General features: G+C 40.0%; 1 protein-coding gene and 1 long non-coding RNA gene across 2 annotated transcripts in view; one reads left to right on the plus strand and one right to left on the minus strand.

The window, feature by feature from the left end:
* klhl4 (kelch-like family member 4) overlaps positions 1-14,106 on the minus strand; it is a 33,861-nt gene extending 19,755 nt beyond the window's left edge. The window contains exons 1-3 of the mRNA XM_086085431.1: positions 13,965-14,106; positions 12,381-12,824; positions 771-938 (exon numbers count right to left, since the gene is read on the minus strand). Coding sequence (XP_085941557.1) covers positions 771-938; positions 12,381-12,824; positions 13,965-14,032 — 680 coding nt within the window. The 5' untranslated portion in view covers positions 14,033-14,106. The remainder of the gene's footprint in view (positions 1-770; positions 939-12,380; positions 12,825-13,964) is intronic.
* Positions 592-10,929, plus strand: LOC147168388 (uncharacterized). Its single transcript, XR_015096007.1, has 3 exons — positions 592-661; positions 9,172-9,270; positions 10,861-10,929. It is a non-coding gene; the product is annotated as an uncharacterized LOC147168388 (long non-coding RNA).
* Positions 14,107-15,053: the final 947 nt, after the last annotated feature.

Below are 15,053 nucleotides of genomic sequence, written 5' to 3' on the forward strand. Positions count from 1 at the left end.
GAAACTGAGGCACTTGATTTTTGGAGCTTGAATCTCAGCTCTGGCTTTCCTGTGTGATGTTTATATGTCCTTCCCATGCTTGTGGTTTTTGCTCAATACGCTTTTTACCACATAAAAAATGAATATTTGATTCATTGATAGTTCTAAATTGTCCATGAATGTGAGTGTGACTGTGTCCTGGTGATCAGTCCGCAATGTAACCCACTTCACGCCCAAAGTCAGGTTAAATAGGCTGCCATTCGCCCAACATATTTCTAAAAGCATGTTTGAGACAGCCCTTGTATTGGATTTCATTAATTTTGCACAAACTGTATATACAGTATATAAGCTATCATCCGTGTGCCATTTTCCCTGTAAAATATGGCATTCAATAGACATAGAGGAGCACAATGCTTCTCATCATAAGTTTCAAATTGTGTTACATTCATGCAGTCACCCGAGGGCAAGATGTCCACATATTGACACGGCTGGGCTTTGGATCACAGCTTTGGTTCGCAGTGTGCGTCTCAAATGTAACATGTCGATGTGAGAGGGCAGAGGTGAAATTAGATCACAGCAGCGGGTTTGATTTGTTTGCACACCGGTGAACAATGTGTTTGCTCATCTGTAGGCTCAACTGCCTCCGAAGGATTATTTGATTATTCTTCAGCAAATCAGCTCGGTAAGACCACAGCAAAGTCGAACATTCACACTGGAAAATCTTAATGACGTTTGTGCATTTCACATCAAACGTAATGAAATAGTAAATCAAAGGCGAGGGGAGCGCTGACCTGTGAGCTGGTATCTTGTGATCGCCTGCTATTAGGAGCACATCACACAGTTGCTTATGCTGCAGGTAGCTCTCCATCTTTCGGAAGGTCTGCTCGGCGTGATTTGTGGCTTGGAAGAATTCGTCCGAGGAGTTGGTGTTCATTCTGGTGAAAGTGCTTAGAGCCAACCTGGAGAAGAAGAAAGAGGACTGGGATTATGATCCTCATTAGTTTTCTTTCAGTCGTTTTATTTCCGTATGAAAGTTACAGTTCCCTCTATTATTAGATGAATCATTTTACTTGAAATCACATTGATGTAACATGACCATTTTCTATAGTGCTTGGAGCACGAGTCCTCTATGCTGCCCATTGACATGACGTGTCGTAAAATTATTTTCTTTTGGTAGTCACAGTAATTCTTAATTTTCCTCTTTGTCCATTGTGTCCTCCACTATCCAAACCAAAAAGAGGCAAACATAGGAATGATGGAGGAGGGGGACAATAGGTCTTACTTGGACATGTGGTGCTCATAAATCAGCTGTCCTCTGGCGCTTCTGCATCTTTCCAAGCTGAAATTAAAACTGTTGTGGACTAAACTCCGTGAATAAGGGGATAACTAAGTAGCCCACTCCAGTGGGACAAACAGCACCACAATCAACAGCCTTCCCTTTAGAACAGGCCCGTGTTTATCTGTGTGCGCACACAGATGTGTGCCAGTCACAGGGAGACTTAACAAGCGAAGACGCCTGTTCATCTCTGCATTGTGAGAAAGCCGCATCGCCGTCTCAGCAGGCCGCGAGATTACACGCTGTTTCACTAGCATCCCAGTAATCCCTCTGACGCGTGCCGAACAATGCAACCCGGTCGCCCGGTGCCCTTCACAGAGCTGGTGCATTCTGACATTTGGGCTTGTTTATTTCACTGCACAAAAAGAACCACTTCATGTCACAGAAGGATTTTGCTGTCATCAGCACCGTGCCTCTGCTGTGTAAAGACTGATAAAGCTTGAGGAAAAAACATCTTTGCTATTTAAGGCCACACTTTGTTACTCATACACAGCGGCGCTGCCTGAGATTTGGGGTCCTGCGAAAAAATTATCACTTTGGCCCACTCCACTTGAAGACTTCCAAGGCCACCATTATGGTCATGGGGCTCTAAAATGACCATCACTCCTTTGTTAAGTTTATACATGAAGCAGACACTAGCATTGATATCCCATAAAAGAACATCATCGTATCACACAAAAAATATAAGTTTTGAGGGTATAGTAGTCTATACTCAGTTGGGTGAAAAATAACCCCATTTGGGTCTAAAATTGACCCAAGTAGTGGATCGCGCCATTTTTTTATTTATTTTTACCCAAATTTGATTATTTTTGGCCCAAGTTTTATTTTATTTTTTATTTTTTATGTAGAAGTCAAACTTAATTAATTTACCGCTTTAATTAATTATGATTAACTGTATCATTGCATACTGTTGTCATCACAACACCTTTAATGTCTAGGTCATGTTTGTAAAATAAGAATTAGTTCTCAAACATTTTTACCTGGTTAAATAAAGGTGAAATAAAAAATATAATATTGCACCTTGATTAACTGTAAAGGCAATGTGAGGTAACATTAACTTAGTGTAAGCTAACCAGTCAAATTTTAAGGAATCTATAGAAACTATAGAAAAGCTCACTTAAACATCATGTCATTTATGCACCTCCGGGATCTCCCTCTCTTTTTTTTTGCACTAATTGTCACAAAGTATAAAATAAGATTTTACTTATGTATATCCATGACAGAAATTCAATGTAAAACATGGAAACATAAATAATAGCAAACACTGTAAACACACATGTATTACAACTTAGGACAGGCAAATGAAAGCTAGCCATTAGGGGGCTTAGCAGCTAGTGGCTACACGAGAAGCTAATGTAGCAGTCTACTCTAATCTTCACTCACTGTTCCTTCTTTTCAAACATTACAAGTAGATGGATTCAAATGCACAACACAACAGACACCAGTCAGTCACAGAAGACCAAAACCAAAACCCTTTGTCCACTAATAGCTGTAAATAAACTTTGTGAAAATGTGTGATGCTGTTTTAATTAAAGCTAACTAACAAAGCAGCATACAAAGCTGATCATTCTCAAAGCGTATTTGATGACCTGACCTTTGATGAGTGACATTGCTGTATGATACTATATAGTTGTACAAACACATACACTAACAAACATAGAGCTGTCAAACAATTAAATGTTTTAATCAGATTAATCAAATCTTAGAATTTTGATTAATCACAATGAATCGATTCGAGAATTGTGCACTGTTATATCGCAAAATATTGCCGAATCGATTTTTTTCAACACCCCTAGTGGCTAGAGCAGGCACGTTATCATGTGCCCCTTTTTTTTTTTTGCTTTGAGCACCCGCCCCTCTAAAGGTCACTGCACGCCCCTAAAACTGAGCCTTATTTACAGCTTGTGTGCTTTGTGTTTACAGTATTTGACTGATTGCTTGTTATGCTGCCACAAGAGCAACATCAATTAGATAAGTTACAGATTTGTTTCACAACTCACCAGTAAATTCCCTGTTTTGGTTGGCAGCACAAAGTATTGACACACACAACTATATTGATTATGCAGGGAGAATGGAGGGGGCGGTTGATTAACACACAATTATAAAGTTAAGCCTAAGTGTCTGACTTTCCCCTTTGATTTATTTGTTTGCTGAAGTCATGAAAATCTGTCTGTGGAACTTTTTTAATATTGCTTTCCAGTCTCTCCAGGTCAGTCTTTATCGTATATGTTATGTTTAAGTGCAAAGCATACAGTAATACATAGTGCTGGAATGATGATTCCCTAATGACTGCTTCATCTTGGATAGGAACACCAAACAAGACAGAATAACAATGCGGCCATAAAAGTGAGATGCATTCCCTTTGTATCGGCTCTAAGGCCTACTAAAAATGATTTTTCATGCGTGCTCATCTCTCCGACACTAATTGCGTTGGCATCGCATTCCAGAGAACGGTAAATTTCTCAGAGGTGTATATCTCGCTTGCAGGAGTGGGTGGAATCATCAACGGTATACAGCTCCATTTTATTGAGGCACTAAAGCATCGCAACACCCAACTCAGGGAAATGACTGTGGCCCACTGCAATACATTGCATATAACAAAGCAATTCACTCAGAGTCACAGACGCTATCGGGGCCTGGAGAGTCTTGTGGTGTCCGGGAAATAGCCACAGATCACTTGAGATGATGTAAATTTGTCTAATTAGGCAAAAGTTTCAGCAGTTTTCAAACTTTTAGAGCAGTGATTCTTAACCTTGTTGGAGGAACCCCACAAGTGTCCTATGTGCATTCAACGAACCCTTCTTTATTGAAAAAATAAATGATGATTTGTATTCAAATTCAAGACATAGGTATAGGGTTTATTGATGAACAAAATGAACATGGAGTAGCCTTTTATTCAAATCTGACTCTCTTCACCTTGAATTTAGCAAGCATTATGTTCTTGTATTCCCCATCTACATGCAGAGGAAGAGTTTCTTTGGCATTGCAAATCATGCAGTTAGGATGCCACTAAATGTATAGAGCACTTTAAAACAACCACTGATGTTTTCTGAAGATGGAACCCAGGGGCAGCAGATACAATGAAAACAACAGAGGCCCCAGAATTGAGCCCTGTGGAACACCATACTTGAACGCATATTGCACATATTCATCTGATCACTTTCTTTCTTTTGCTCGACTTAGTTAAACTGACTCAACGAACCCCTCGGATTTGATCAAACCCAGGTTAAAAACCACTGAGTTAAAGAGTACTGCTTTATTTTAGAGCAAGTTGTCCACCAGAAAGCTGATATAAGAAAATAACTCATGATATATATTTTTAATGTATTATTATTATTTTTCAATGAACACTCACACAACACATTACATGTTACACTGTTACAAACGGCCCTCAGTATAATGGATTGCAGTTCTAATGCAAACAAGTTATCCTGCTATTGGTTTGAATGGCTTTTAACCATCTTTCCATTTTCACCACAACCTCTTCTTAGCTTTTATGCCTCTGACTTGGGGTCTGTGTGAAGCTTTCTTAGCTGATGATGCAAAGCGATATCTAATCTATAGAGAGCAGATTTAAATAATCACATCTCATGTCATTCCTGTGCTGCAACAGTCAAACTGTTCCCCAGATTGGATGATTCAGACCAGATTAGACCTGCTGGGTAAAGAAATATGAGTCAGTCATGTTAGGGGAGATCTCGGTGAAGCATCAGCTGCTTCCCAGGCAGCAAAGTCAAGCCATGATTATTTGACACTGAGGGCTTCTAGACAGAGATTGGGTTGAGCTTACCAAAGCCTCGTGCAGTTTTATACTGTATATATTTCATGAGCTCCTTCTACCTCGGTGCACTGGCAGCCATGCCTGCTGGAGTTGTGTGAGGAAGAAAAAAAGAAATAGTACATACCCTGGCTTTTTATTAATGAGATCCAAGATGGCACCCTATAATGTAATAATTTCCTGAAAATGTAATAACGCCTGACATTGTAATAAAATTTGCATTTAACTCGGTCAAAAGTAAAGTAAAACCCAACAATGTAATCATTTCACCAATAAGGTAATACAAATCATTTTCAGGAAATTATTACATTATAGGGTGCCACCTAGCCGGTACTATAACACTACAACTCTAATGTAACAGTAAACTTAACACATATTTGACTGTTTAACAATAAAACGTAAGCATAACATTATTAAATTAAAAAAATAAAAAAGTGGGCGGAGCTTACCTCAATTAACTTTCTGCAGAGTAGATTTAAAACTAAATAAATCAACTCTGTCAAATACCTCCAACACCGACCTTCATGTAAATCACAAAGTCTTCAAAATAGACTTTGGGGGTTGAACTCAATTATGAAATATCTAACACTTCATTTATTTATTTATTTATTTATTTTCCTGTGAATGGATAAAACAGTCTCAGATTATCAAAACACAAAATATTGAATTTTGGACAGAAAATTATCCTACAGTACATTGTCAAGTTGTACATTAAGATTTAAGGTGTGTGTGTGGGGGGTACTGTGGAAGACCCACCTGAAAATGTAATTCCCTAATAATGTAATAAGGTATTACATTATCAGTAAAAAATGGTTTTACAATATCAGTCAGGATTTTTTACACTTACATTATTGGTGAAATTATTACATTATTTGGGTTTTACATTTTTGACTGAGTTAAGAGCAAATTTTATGAAATGTTAAGGCGTTACTACATTTCCAAGAAATTATTACATTATAGGGTGCTGCAGGGAGGCTGCAATGACGAGTGCTGAAAAATAATATTTTCTGTTCTGGAACTTTTTCTCCCCCGTGGTTGAATGTTTTGAACACTTCTAACTTGTTGGTGTTGGTAGTGAACATATTCTAAAATCTAACTTGATTGGATCAGCTACTGTATGCTTCTTGTTGGTGTTGAGAAATGGAAGAACTAAGCAGTCATTTTCCAATCGATGCTTAATTGCATGCTTTTGATGGTATTTAAACCATTATAAAATTCTCTGTTGCTCACAGATCAATGACCTGCCTTTTGATACAAACAAATGATGTCTATGTGCTAGTTGTGAGTGTTGGGGGAGTCTTTATAGTGAAATTGTGCAGATTTGCGCAGCAAGTTGGTCACATACAGTCACGGTTCCTCTAATGGAGGATCGACTCCTATAGAAAAAGAGAGCCATTACTGTTGGGAGTATGATGCATAGCTGATGTCAAGTCATTAGTCAACGTCATATTTTGCTTCCTGTTCCTAATGTGCTCTGCCATCATGAGAAACGTATGTGATGATGACGTTAATCATTAAGGCGCTTACAAAACATTTAACAAAAGTTATATACAATATATATATATATATATATATATATATATATATATATATATATATATATATATATATATATATATATATATATATATATATATATATATATATATATATATATTAGGGCTGTCAAAGTTAAAGTGTTAACTATTTATTTAGTCACAAAAAATGTTTTGCATTAATCATGTATTATTGCAGATTAATCACACTATTCATTTTTGACCACAGATGATCCTTTAGCTGACACCGGATGGTTACGTTAAAGCTAGCACTGGTTGAGTTTGAGAAATAAACATAACTGCATGCATTAAAGTAAAGCATTTAATAAATGTTTGCGTCTGACATTCAGAATATTTGTTTATGTTAAGCTATCGGGGTAATTTTTTTCCCATGATAAATATTGCAAGTAATTAACTGATTAGAAAAACAGGAGGATCAAAAAATGTTGAAGACGTCCTCATCACATTAAATGTCGAAATAATTAACACATAACAGGTGTTCTTTAAAAATCGCGTAAAATCTTTAAAAATGTTGATAAAAAAACTTTATAATTATAAAAATTCTTAGATATGATTAATTATATGTATATACTGTATATGTATATGTTAAATTAAATGATATCCATAGATCTTCAGTTTATTTATTTTTCAGTTTATTACAGTTATCTATGGCTCAGTGAATCCTTTCAATGCTAATAACTGGAAATGAGTGCCTCAGGATGCTGCGGAACTGAGTCACGGCCTTTCCTAATAACATCCATGTAAAATTCATGAAAAGCTGTGTAAGGGATTATTTTCTTTGAATTAGCTCAATTTGCTAGGGTGGAAAAAGAACAGATGCTGATTTGCACGGAAAAGAGGAAATGTGTCCAGCATGTAATTATGAGTATATATATAATTGCTGTCTCTTCTCGGCAGGATCGGAGCCTTCTGCCCAAGATGACCTTATGATCAAATCTATTACAAAATGATCCTGAACGCATCTTATCCGCCAAGATGTCATTGTGAAATGACAAGTCCACTTTATTTGGTCATATGACGCCTCTGCAGCATGTGCCACACATGGTGACGCTGATGGCATTGTAAGGCTTCCAACAAATATCTGACTTACTGCTGCTGACATGGGAGAGTTGGTGGTATTTCTTTTCCAAGGCGGTGGAGGGGGAATTGAGATATCATTCAAACTTACAACCGCTGAGTCCAACCTCTGTTAGTGTTTATGTGCGATAGGTCAGGGTTTCCATTCCATTCAGGTTAACGTGGGCTATATATTTTGTGCCAACTATGGAGCCTGTTGGGATGAGGACAGGACAAATAGATATGTGGCTGCATTAGACACAAAGGTGGGAGAAAGCGAGATTGGCTGTGACTTACTCCGCTCAGCTTGATTTAGTAACTGTACACATGCACAGCAGGCTGGGGGGTACTTATAATGGTCAAAGTCACTATGTACCTAATAGAGCACAACTTATTGTAGGCTGGGTGCACAGCATGAACGAGTTAATATGTTTGTAAGTGGGTGTCAGCAAAATGTTCCCTCACAGTTCTGGTTCCTTTGGGTGATAGAAACTCTTAAAGATGCATCAGCTTGAAGGGATGTGTGTATTTCTCTAGTGGTTAATTCACCACTATGTTAAGTAGCTAAAGAAGCATTTTAAATTAAACTAATGTTTTGTATGAATTTGATGGACGGACGGAAAGATAGACAGATAGATATTGTAGGTAATTAAAAAAGTCATTCAGGGGCTGCCAATGTAACAACTAGGGGTGTTAGAAAACATTGATTCGGCAATATATCGCGATATTACAGCGCGCAATTCTCGAATCGATTTTTAAACTTCATTTTTTATGGGAATACTCCACAAAACGTCTTACTTAGGGTTAGGATTCACACAGTAAGCATGGAAGAATGTTATATTAATGGAACATGAAGCCTTAATATTTTATTTCAGCGCTGTTCAAACATGAAACAGACTGCAACCTGTTTGTTAAATGCAGTGGCTCAGTTATAAGCCTGAATTTTCACATAAATGAATACATACAAATCTTACAGTGTGCATGTACAAGTTTACTGATTAGTATTTTCTAAATTTGAGTAAAAAAACAACAACGCAATAATCAATTTATAGATTCGCATCAGGATTAATTGGTATCGAATCGAATTGTGACCTATGAATCGTGATACGAATCGAATCACCAGGTACTAGGCAATTCACAACCACTATGACATATTTTTGCATTTTTAAGTTTTACAGGCTTTGTTTGCAATCAAACACAATAATGACAATTAAATTATGGCTGGACATTGTGGTGGGGAAAATCCAAACGCCACTGAGATACTCTCAAAGAAGAGAGAGACAGTGAAAGCTATTGTATTTTTCCACATATGGCATAAATCATCATTTGTAGATTTAACCTGAGAGATTGTAACAAATCCTGTGTCATGTGATTTATGATGTGAGACGTAATAGGGGCACCAGGCTGGTGGAGTAAATGAATGTGCGCATCTCAGTAACATCTGCTTCACTGCCAATGTGTCACAGAGTCAGTGGCCTACTTCGTCTCACGACTCTTCACACGGACGCCCCATCCAGATGTCAGTTCCAGCTACAGTATTCCTGTGGAACTGTACCTTGAGAAAGGTTTGTCAGTGTTCACATCTGACTGATTTAGTGGGGGATGTGTAAAGGGATATTTTACTAATTTTGCAATTTTCAGCAGTAAAAAGTTCATATTTTGACAATCGTGAATTTCATAACATTGTGTCGTCTTCGGTTAGGAAATTTAAGCACATCTTTATCAGATAAAAATGATGCAAGAACAGAATTAATTGCAGCATCCATTCGTCCATGTTAGTTTAGTTTGTTTCCTACGGTGTCGACTGTCGGCGCTTCCTGGTTTCGTCCGAGCTGTATATCCCGCCCCCAAGCACAATGTCGCTCCGTGATTGGTCCGAACAACCAGTAATTTGGATTGGTGAAAATCAACAAGATGTAAGACAAGAAGAGAAGACGGAGACACAAAGAAGGAGAAGACAAGAGGTCAAAGGAAAAGAAGATGAAAAAAGACAAGAAAAAGGAGAAAGCAAGAGAAGAAAAAGGAGAAGGAAAAGGAGAAAAAGAATTCTCGCGGTATTTGTGAGTTCACAAACTCCCGAGAATGCATCCTGTACTGAGCCCGTTGATTTCCACCGATCGGTTCGGCCCAATCACAGAGCGACATTGCGTTTGGGGCGTGATATGCAGCTGTGTCGAAACCAGGAAGCGCGGACGCCCTTCTCGCGCCGGGGGAAACAAACAAACCTAACATGGACGAATGGATGCTGCAATTAAAACTGTTCTTGCAGATTTACTCACCGTTTCCTTGTTGAACAGCGAGAGCCGCTTTGTGCATTTTTAGCTGGTAAAGATGTTCATGGTTTGTTTGTATAGGATTACAGCTAAAACAGTTATTTTTGTGGAATATAATAAATTTGCTGTACGTCTAGATAAAGGTGTGGCTCCATTTTTATTTATTCAGTCAATCATTCAGTTCCAAAATCTCAACAACAACAAAATTAAATGTACAAATTCAGAAAGTGTGCATATGAAGTTCATTTCATTTTCATCTACATGAGGATATTGTTGGCCCTGGAAAAGATCTGCACATTACTGAGGGTCATTCTAGTTTACATTGAACTCATAATAGTGAAAAATCAGTGTTGACGTTTATCAATTTAATGTGTCCAAAGGAAGGCTTTCTCGTTAAACTGACTTTATATATCTGATTACTTTGCACGGTTATGAAGTCCATAAATGCATGTTACTAAAACCAAGTGCAGGAAGGCCAAGGGCATGTTTTACGATCCCCACCGAGTGCAGCCTTTTTAATATTTCAGCGTCGTTGTCAAATATGATGGTGCTGCTGTATTTTACATGACCAACATGAACTCACGATACCCCTGAGAGCCAGTGAGTTACACAAATCCCCCCCACCTCCCACCGCGAGCACATCTCTTATGCATGCACTCTACACTTAGGGACCCCTCACCAAATATGGATATCTGCCAATTATGAAGAGCAGAATGTTGAACTGATTCCAAAACTGCATGCTAATTTGGAAAAATTCCCAGTTTGTCCTGTTATCCCTGACTTCCAGTGAACCCTGCTCGGCACATTGTAGTATGAAATCAGTTTACTCACTTTGAGTCAATTCTAAAGTAAAGCAACATTAACTGTTCAATTTCTCACCAGGTACATGAAGCGAGCTGAGTGCCAGTCACCCAAGAACGTCACAGACAAGATTAAAGGGTGGTTTCATCCTTGACATGACGGCGCCTTCCTTTGAGGTTTCAGCCAGAAAGCACACAAGCACAATCACAGATCAGCTCATTTATCAGGCTAACCATACATAACTGTAACATCTGGATATTTGGAACCAGTGTTTGCAGAACACTTTTCCTTGTGATAGATCAAGCCGTGTGCTGCATCCACTTGCTGTGATGACATTTGCCTTGTAAAGCGACTTTAATGGTCATCGGGATAATTCATGTGATAACGGTGCTTTCTGTTTAAAAGGGCCTCCGGCTGTTAAGTGATGTCACAGCTTTTTCTCGCCTAACACATTAACCCCATGAAAGTCTGACACTGTCAGTGTAAAAGCGTGACAAATTAGACAGGCCGCGAATGGGCTCGAGATAGACTGAAGGTGAGGCTTTATGTCGACTGAATAATTAAAATAATGTGAATGTGAATGATTTACACTGTCCAACGAGCTGCGGACCATAAAAGTGAGTCCCGAGGTCAGCAATGGCTTGCCTTATTCATTAGACTTACTTGCGTCAAACACTTCAAAGAAAAGCTAACATGCACAGCATACACTCTTCAGTTCATCAAAATAAGTGATATGTTTAAAAATATATATTTTAGGATAATTGATGCTTTGTTTTGAGCAGATAGGTATTTACATGAACAATATTTTAACATGCTTAGGGTAATTAGTAAAAAGATGTCAAGATGAAGAGGCTGATGCTCACAAAGGAAACTGGCCTCATTCCAGCAACAGCCAGTCTCAATTTTCATATTTTTCGACCCACAGCAAGTCTTGAACCTGTGACTCCAAGCAAACAGGCATCCAGCGCTTACTGGAGCTACTGCCACCTTCGTCTTTACGATTGCAGTTATAGTTTGCAGATGTATAGAGCTGGTGTTGCATTGACTCTACAAGAAAAATATTGGAATTCAGAGATGTCAAATCCAGGTCCAGAAAGTAAACACCATACGTGTTTACCTGCCGGTTGAGTAGAAGCACAGCTAAAGCCAAACAGTGGTAGGGTGTTTACTTTCTGGACTTGGATTTGATACTTCTGTTCAAATTAGCTTTCAATGTGAGACAGTTCAGTTACACCACTCTAAATCTCAGTAATGCTGGATTTTTTTCAAATTTGCTTTTATACTCACTCGCACACATATGTATCAGTGTAAACCTAATGTTGTTGAGTGAGTGCATACAAGTGACTGAAATTGCACCACAGTCTATGACAGTGATTCCCAACCACTGTGAGAGATCATCAGGTGGGCCGCAAGAAATTATCCATTTACAAGTAACTACCTTGACATTTTGGTCTTTTGGTGACTCTGAGATGCTAAAGCCAACAGCGCTCCCTTAGTAGAAATGTTTACATCTGGATTTAAGACTTATTTCTACACTCTCATTTGGTTAAACTAGTCATTTACCCAAATTAGTTTTGGGTCTAAGAGGTCAACAGTCGTACCTCTCTCTGGCCTCCACCTCTGCAGGGTCCTCCGTGCTTCTCTTCACATCTTCCTTGCCCGTGTTGGGGTCCTCCTTCTTGGTGGTGCTGGGTGAGGAAGCGCTCTTGGACGTGTCCTCGTTGACCCCAAGGCCCGGCACGGTGTGTTGCTGCTGCTGCCATGACTGCTGACCTGCTCTGACACAGACCGCCGTGGGTCCCGGCGTCGGCGCCAGGATACTGTGGGCCGGGCTGCTCGACTTCCGAAGTCCTCCTCCACCCCTCTTGAGCCGGCCCTGGACAGGGGTGCCCCTGTGGTCGGTGCCATCCTGCTGAATGTAACCTCCCACCCCGCCGCCACCACCGCTTCCTGCCGAACCTTGGGACGAGTGGCTGAACCAGCGCCAGCGGAGCCGGAGGATCTGCTTCACATCAAATTCCTTCTTCCCCGACATTCTCCCCTGGCTTTGGAGACGAGGGCAATAGTACGGTGAGTGCCCAAAAACATGGAGAGCTGACAAGACAGGAGCCTCCTTACTGACTACAGGGTGCCTTTTCTACTCCGTTATTGTCTCACTACACTCATGACCACCCCCCACTTCCCTCCTCTCGTACACCTCTATTGTTCTTTTAGTGATGGAGAGCGGTCCTCTGCAGCTTTTATTCGAAGCAGCCTCCCTCCAACTCTCCTCCTCTCCTTGCCTCCTGTGCTGCTGCTGCGGCTGATGTTTGCTGCTGCTGCGCCGCTGGAGCTAAGTTAATGCACATGCATGATCCACACTCCCTCCCCTTTGCCACCCGTGTTCGTCACTCTCTCTCTCTCTCTCTCTCTCTCCCTCCCTCTCCCTCTTTCTCCCCCCTCCTCTCTGTCTCTCTCTCTCTTTCTGCTTCTCTCTCCCACACATAGACACACACACTTGTAGACAGTACGTTTGCGAAAATGTGAAAACGTCCCCACTCCTACCCAGTCACCTCTGTCTCTTCTCTGCGTTCTTATTATCTGTTTGTGTGTGTGATAACAGGACTGTCTGCTCTCACTGAAAGGGACGTGGAGTATAGTGGAGCCAAAATGATGAAGTCACAGCCTAACAAAGTAAAGCAATACCTGCTTAAGACTACTTACTACATGCTACTATAGCAGCAGCCTTTGCGAACATGAAGTATGTTAATTTATTTGTATACAGCCTCACTTTTCAACTTTTCGTGGGTAATACAATCCCTGAAGTAGAAGTCGCCATTTTTTTGTTGTCTAGTCTAGATGACTGCTAATATCGTGTTGGTTGCTAATTTTCACGAAAACGAAACAATTTTCGTTTGTAGATTTTAAGCCTACCTTTGGGCTGTTACTTCTGTCTAGTTACTTTTGTTAAAGTGGCATGGTGACACAGTGACAGCTCACATCTTAGTGGCACTGATCAACTAGCATGTAGGCATAGGGTTCTATAGCGCTAATACTTTATATTAATTTTCACATCTAAGCAGCAGTGGCTTCCATAGGTAAACTCGAGGTATTTTGGGTGCATTTACACCATGATGTACAGTAGCTAGCATGCTGTAGCAGGCAGCTAGCAAGCCTAACACTGAGAAAGCAAACGATAAACATACCTGCAATCGATTGGTTCTTGATTTTTAGCTGCTGGCCCATTTCCACCGATGATATGTAGAGAGCACATATAAGTGTCTTCGGTGAAATTTTGTACGTAAATCCCTGCCGTTTAATTGTACATGCTTGAACCCAGCGTAGACATTCCTCTGGAAACTCCCTTAATTAAATCCCGATCACAACATTACCAGTCCCACAGCGCCAGACACCAAAGCAGCAGAGGTTTGTTGTCATCATAATACGTCTGTTAAGTATATTTATGGTGAACTAGCGAGTCAGTTTATAAGTTTTGTCTCGTACAAATACACTCCCTCAGTCACCTGCCTGTGTTTCTTGTTCTGAAAATCAACTGGGCACACCCGTGCGCTGTTCTAAAAATAGTAGTTTGGGAGTAATTGTAAACTGCCCTATAGGAACCCCACACACACTTTGCACTCTTTAAACACTGAAATGTTCTTGACAATATGTTTTATGTAGCCCCACTACTCGTCTAAACATGGTATTCTGATAAATATTGTGTTTGTGGAATGTGAATTAAGCAGCAAAATCCATCTGTTTTTATTAATCTCAGCGGGCAGCCATTTTGCTGAGCCATGATTGGTTGTTACCGAAACCCTGACCTTTCCAGCAAGCTGAATTCTTGCGGTATTTGTTCACAAACACTATGAGAATCCATCTTGTACTGCTCCCGCTGATCCATTCGCAACCGACCTGTTTTAGGTCGGACCAATCAGGCGTTGTTTAGGGCGGGACATGTAGCTGTAACAAAACCAGGAAGCGCCAAGGCCGGGGTAAACATACAAACCTAACATGGACGAATGGACGCTGCAATTATTTCTGTTCTCGCATAATTACTCACAGTTTCCTTTATGTAGAACAGCAAGAGGCACTTCGTGCATTTTTAGCTGGTAAAGACGTTCATGCTTTTTGTTCTCCTACGACGACGACAACATTCAAATCCGTTGCCGTGATTGGTGAAAACAAAAAAAACGCATCATCCAATCAGCCCGAAGTATTGTACAGAATGTCCCGCCTGTCCTGAGCAAATCACAGTGGAGCAGTCCCAGATTGATATTGTGAAGAACTCCCTT

This window comes from Leptonotus elevatus, chromosome 9 (genome assembly GCF_054856555.1).
Source record: "Leptonotus elevatus isolate MCC_2025b chromosome 9, RoL_Lele_1.0, whole genome shotgun sequence".
NCBI classification, from domain to species: Eukaryota; Metazoa; Chordata; class Actinopteri; order Syngnathiformes; family Syngnathidae; genus Leptonotus; species Leptonotus elevatus.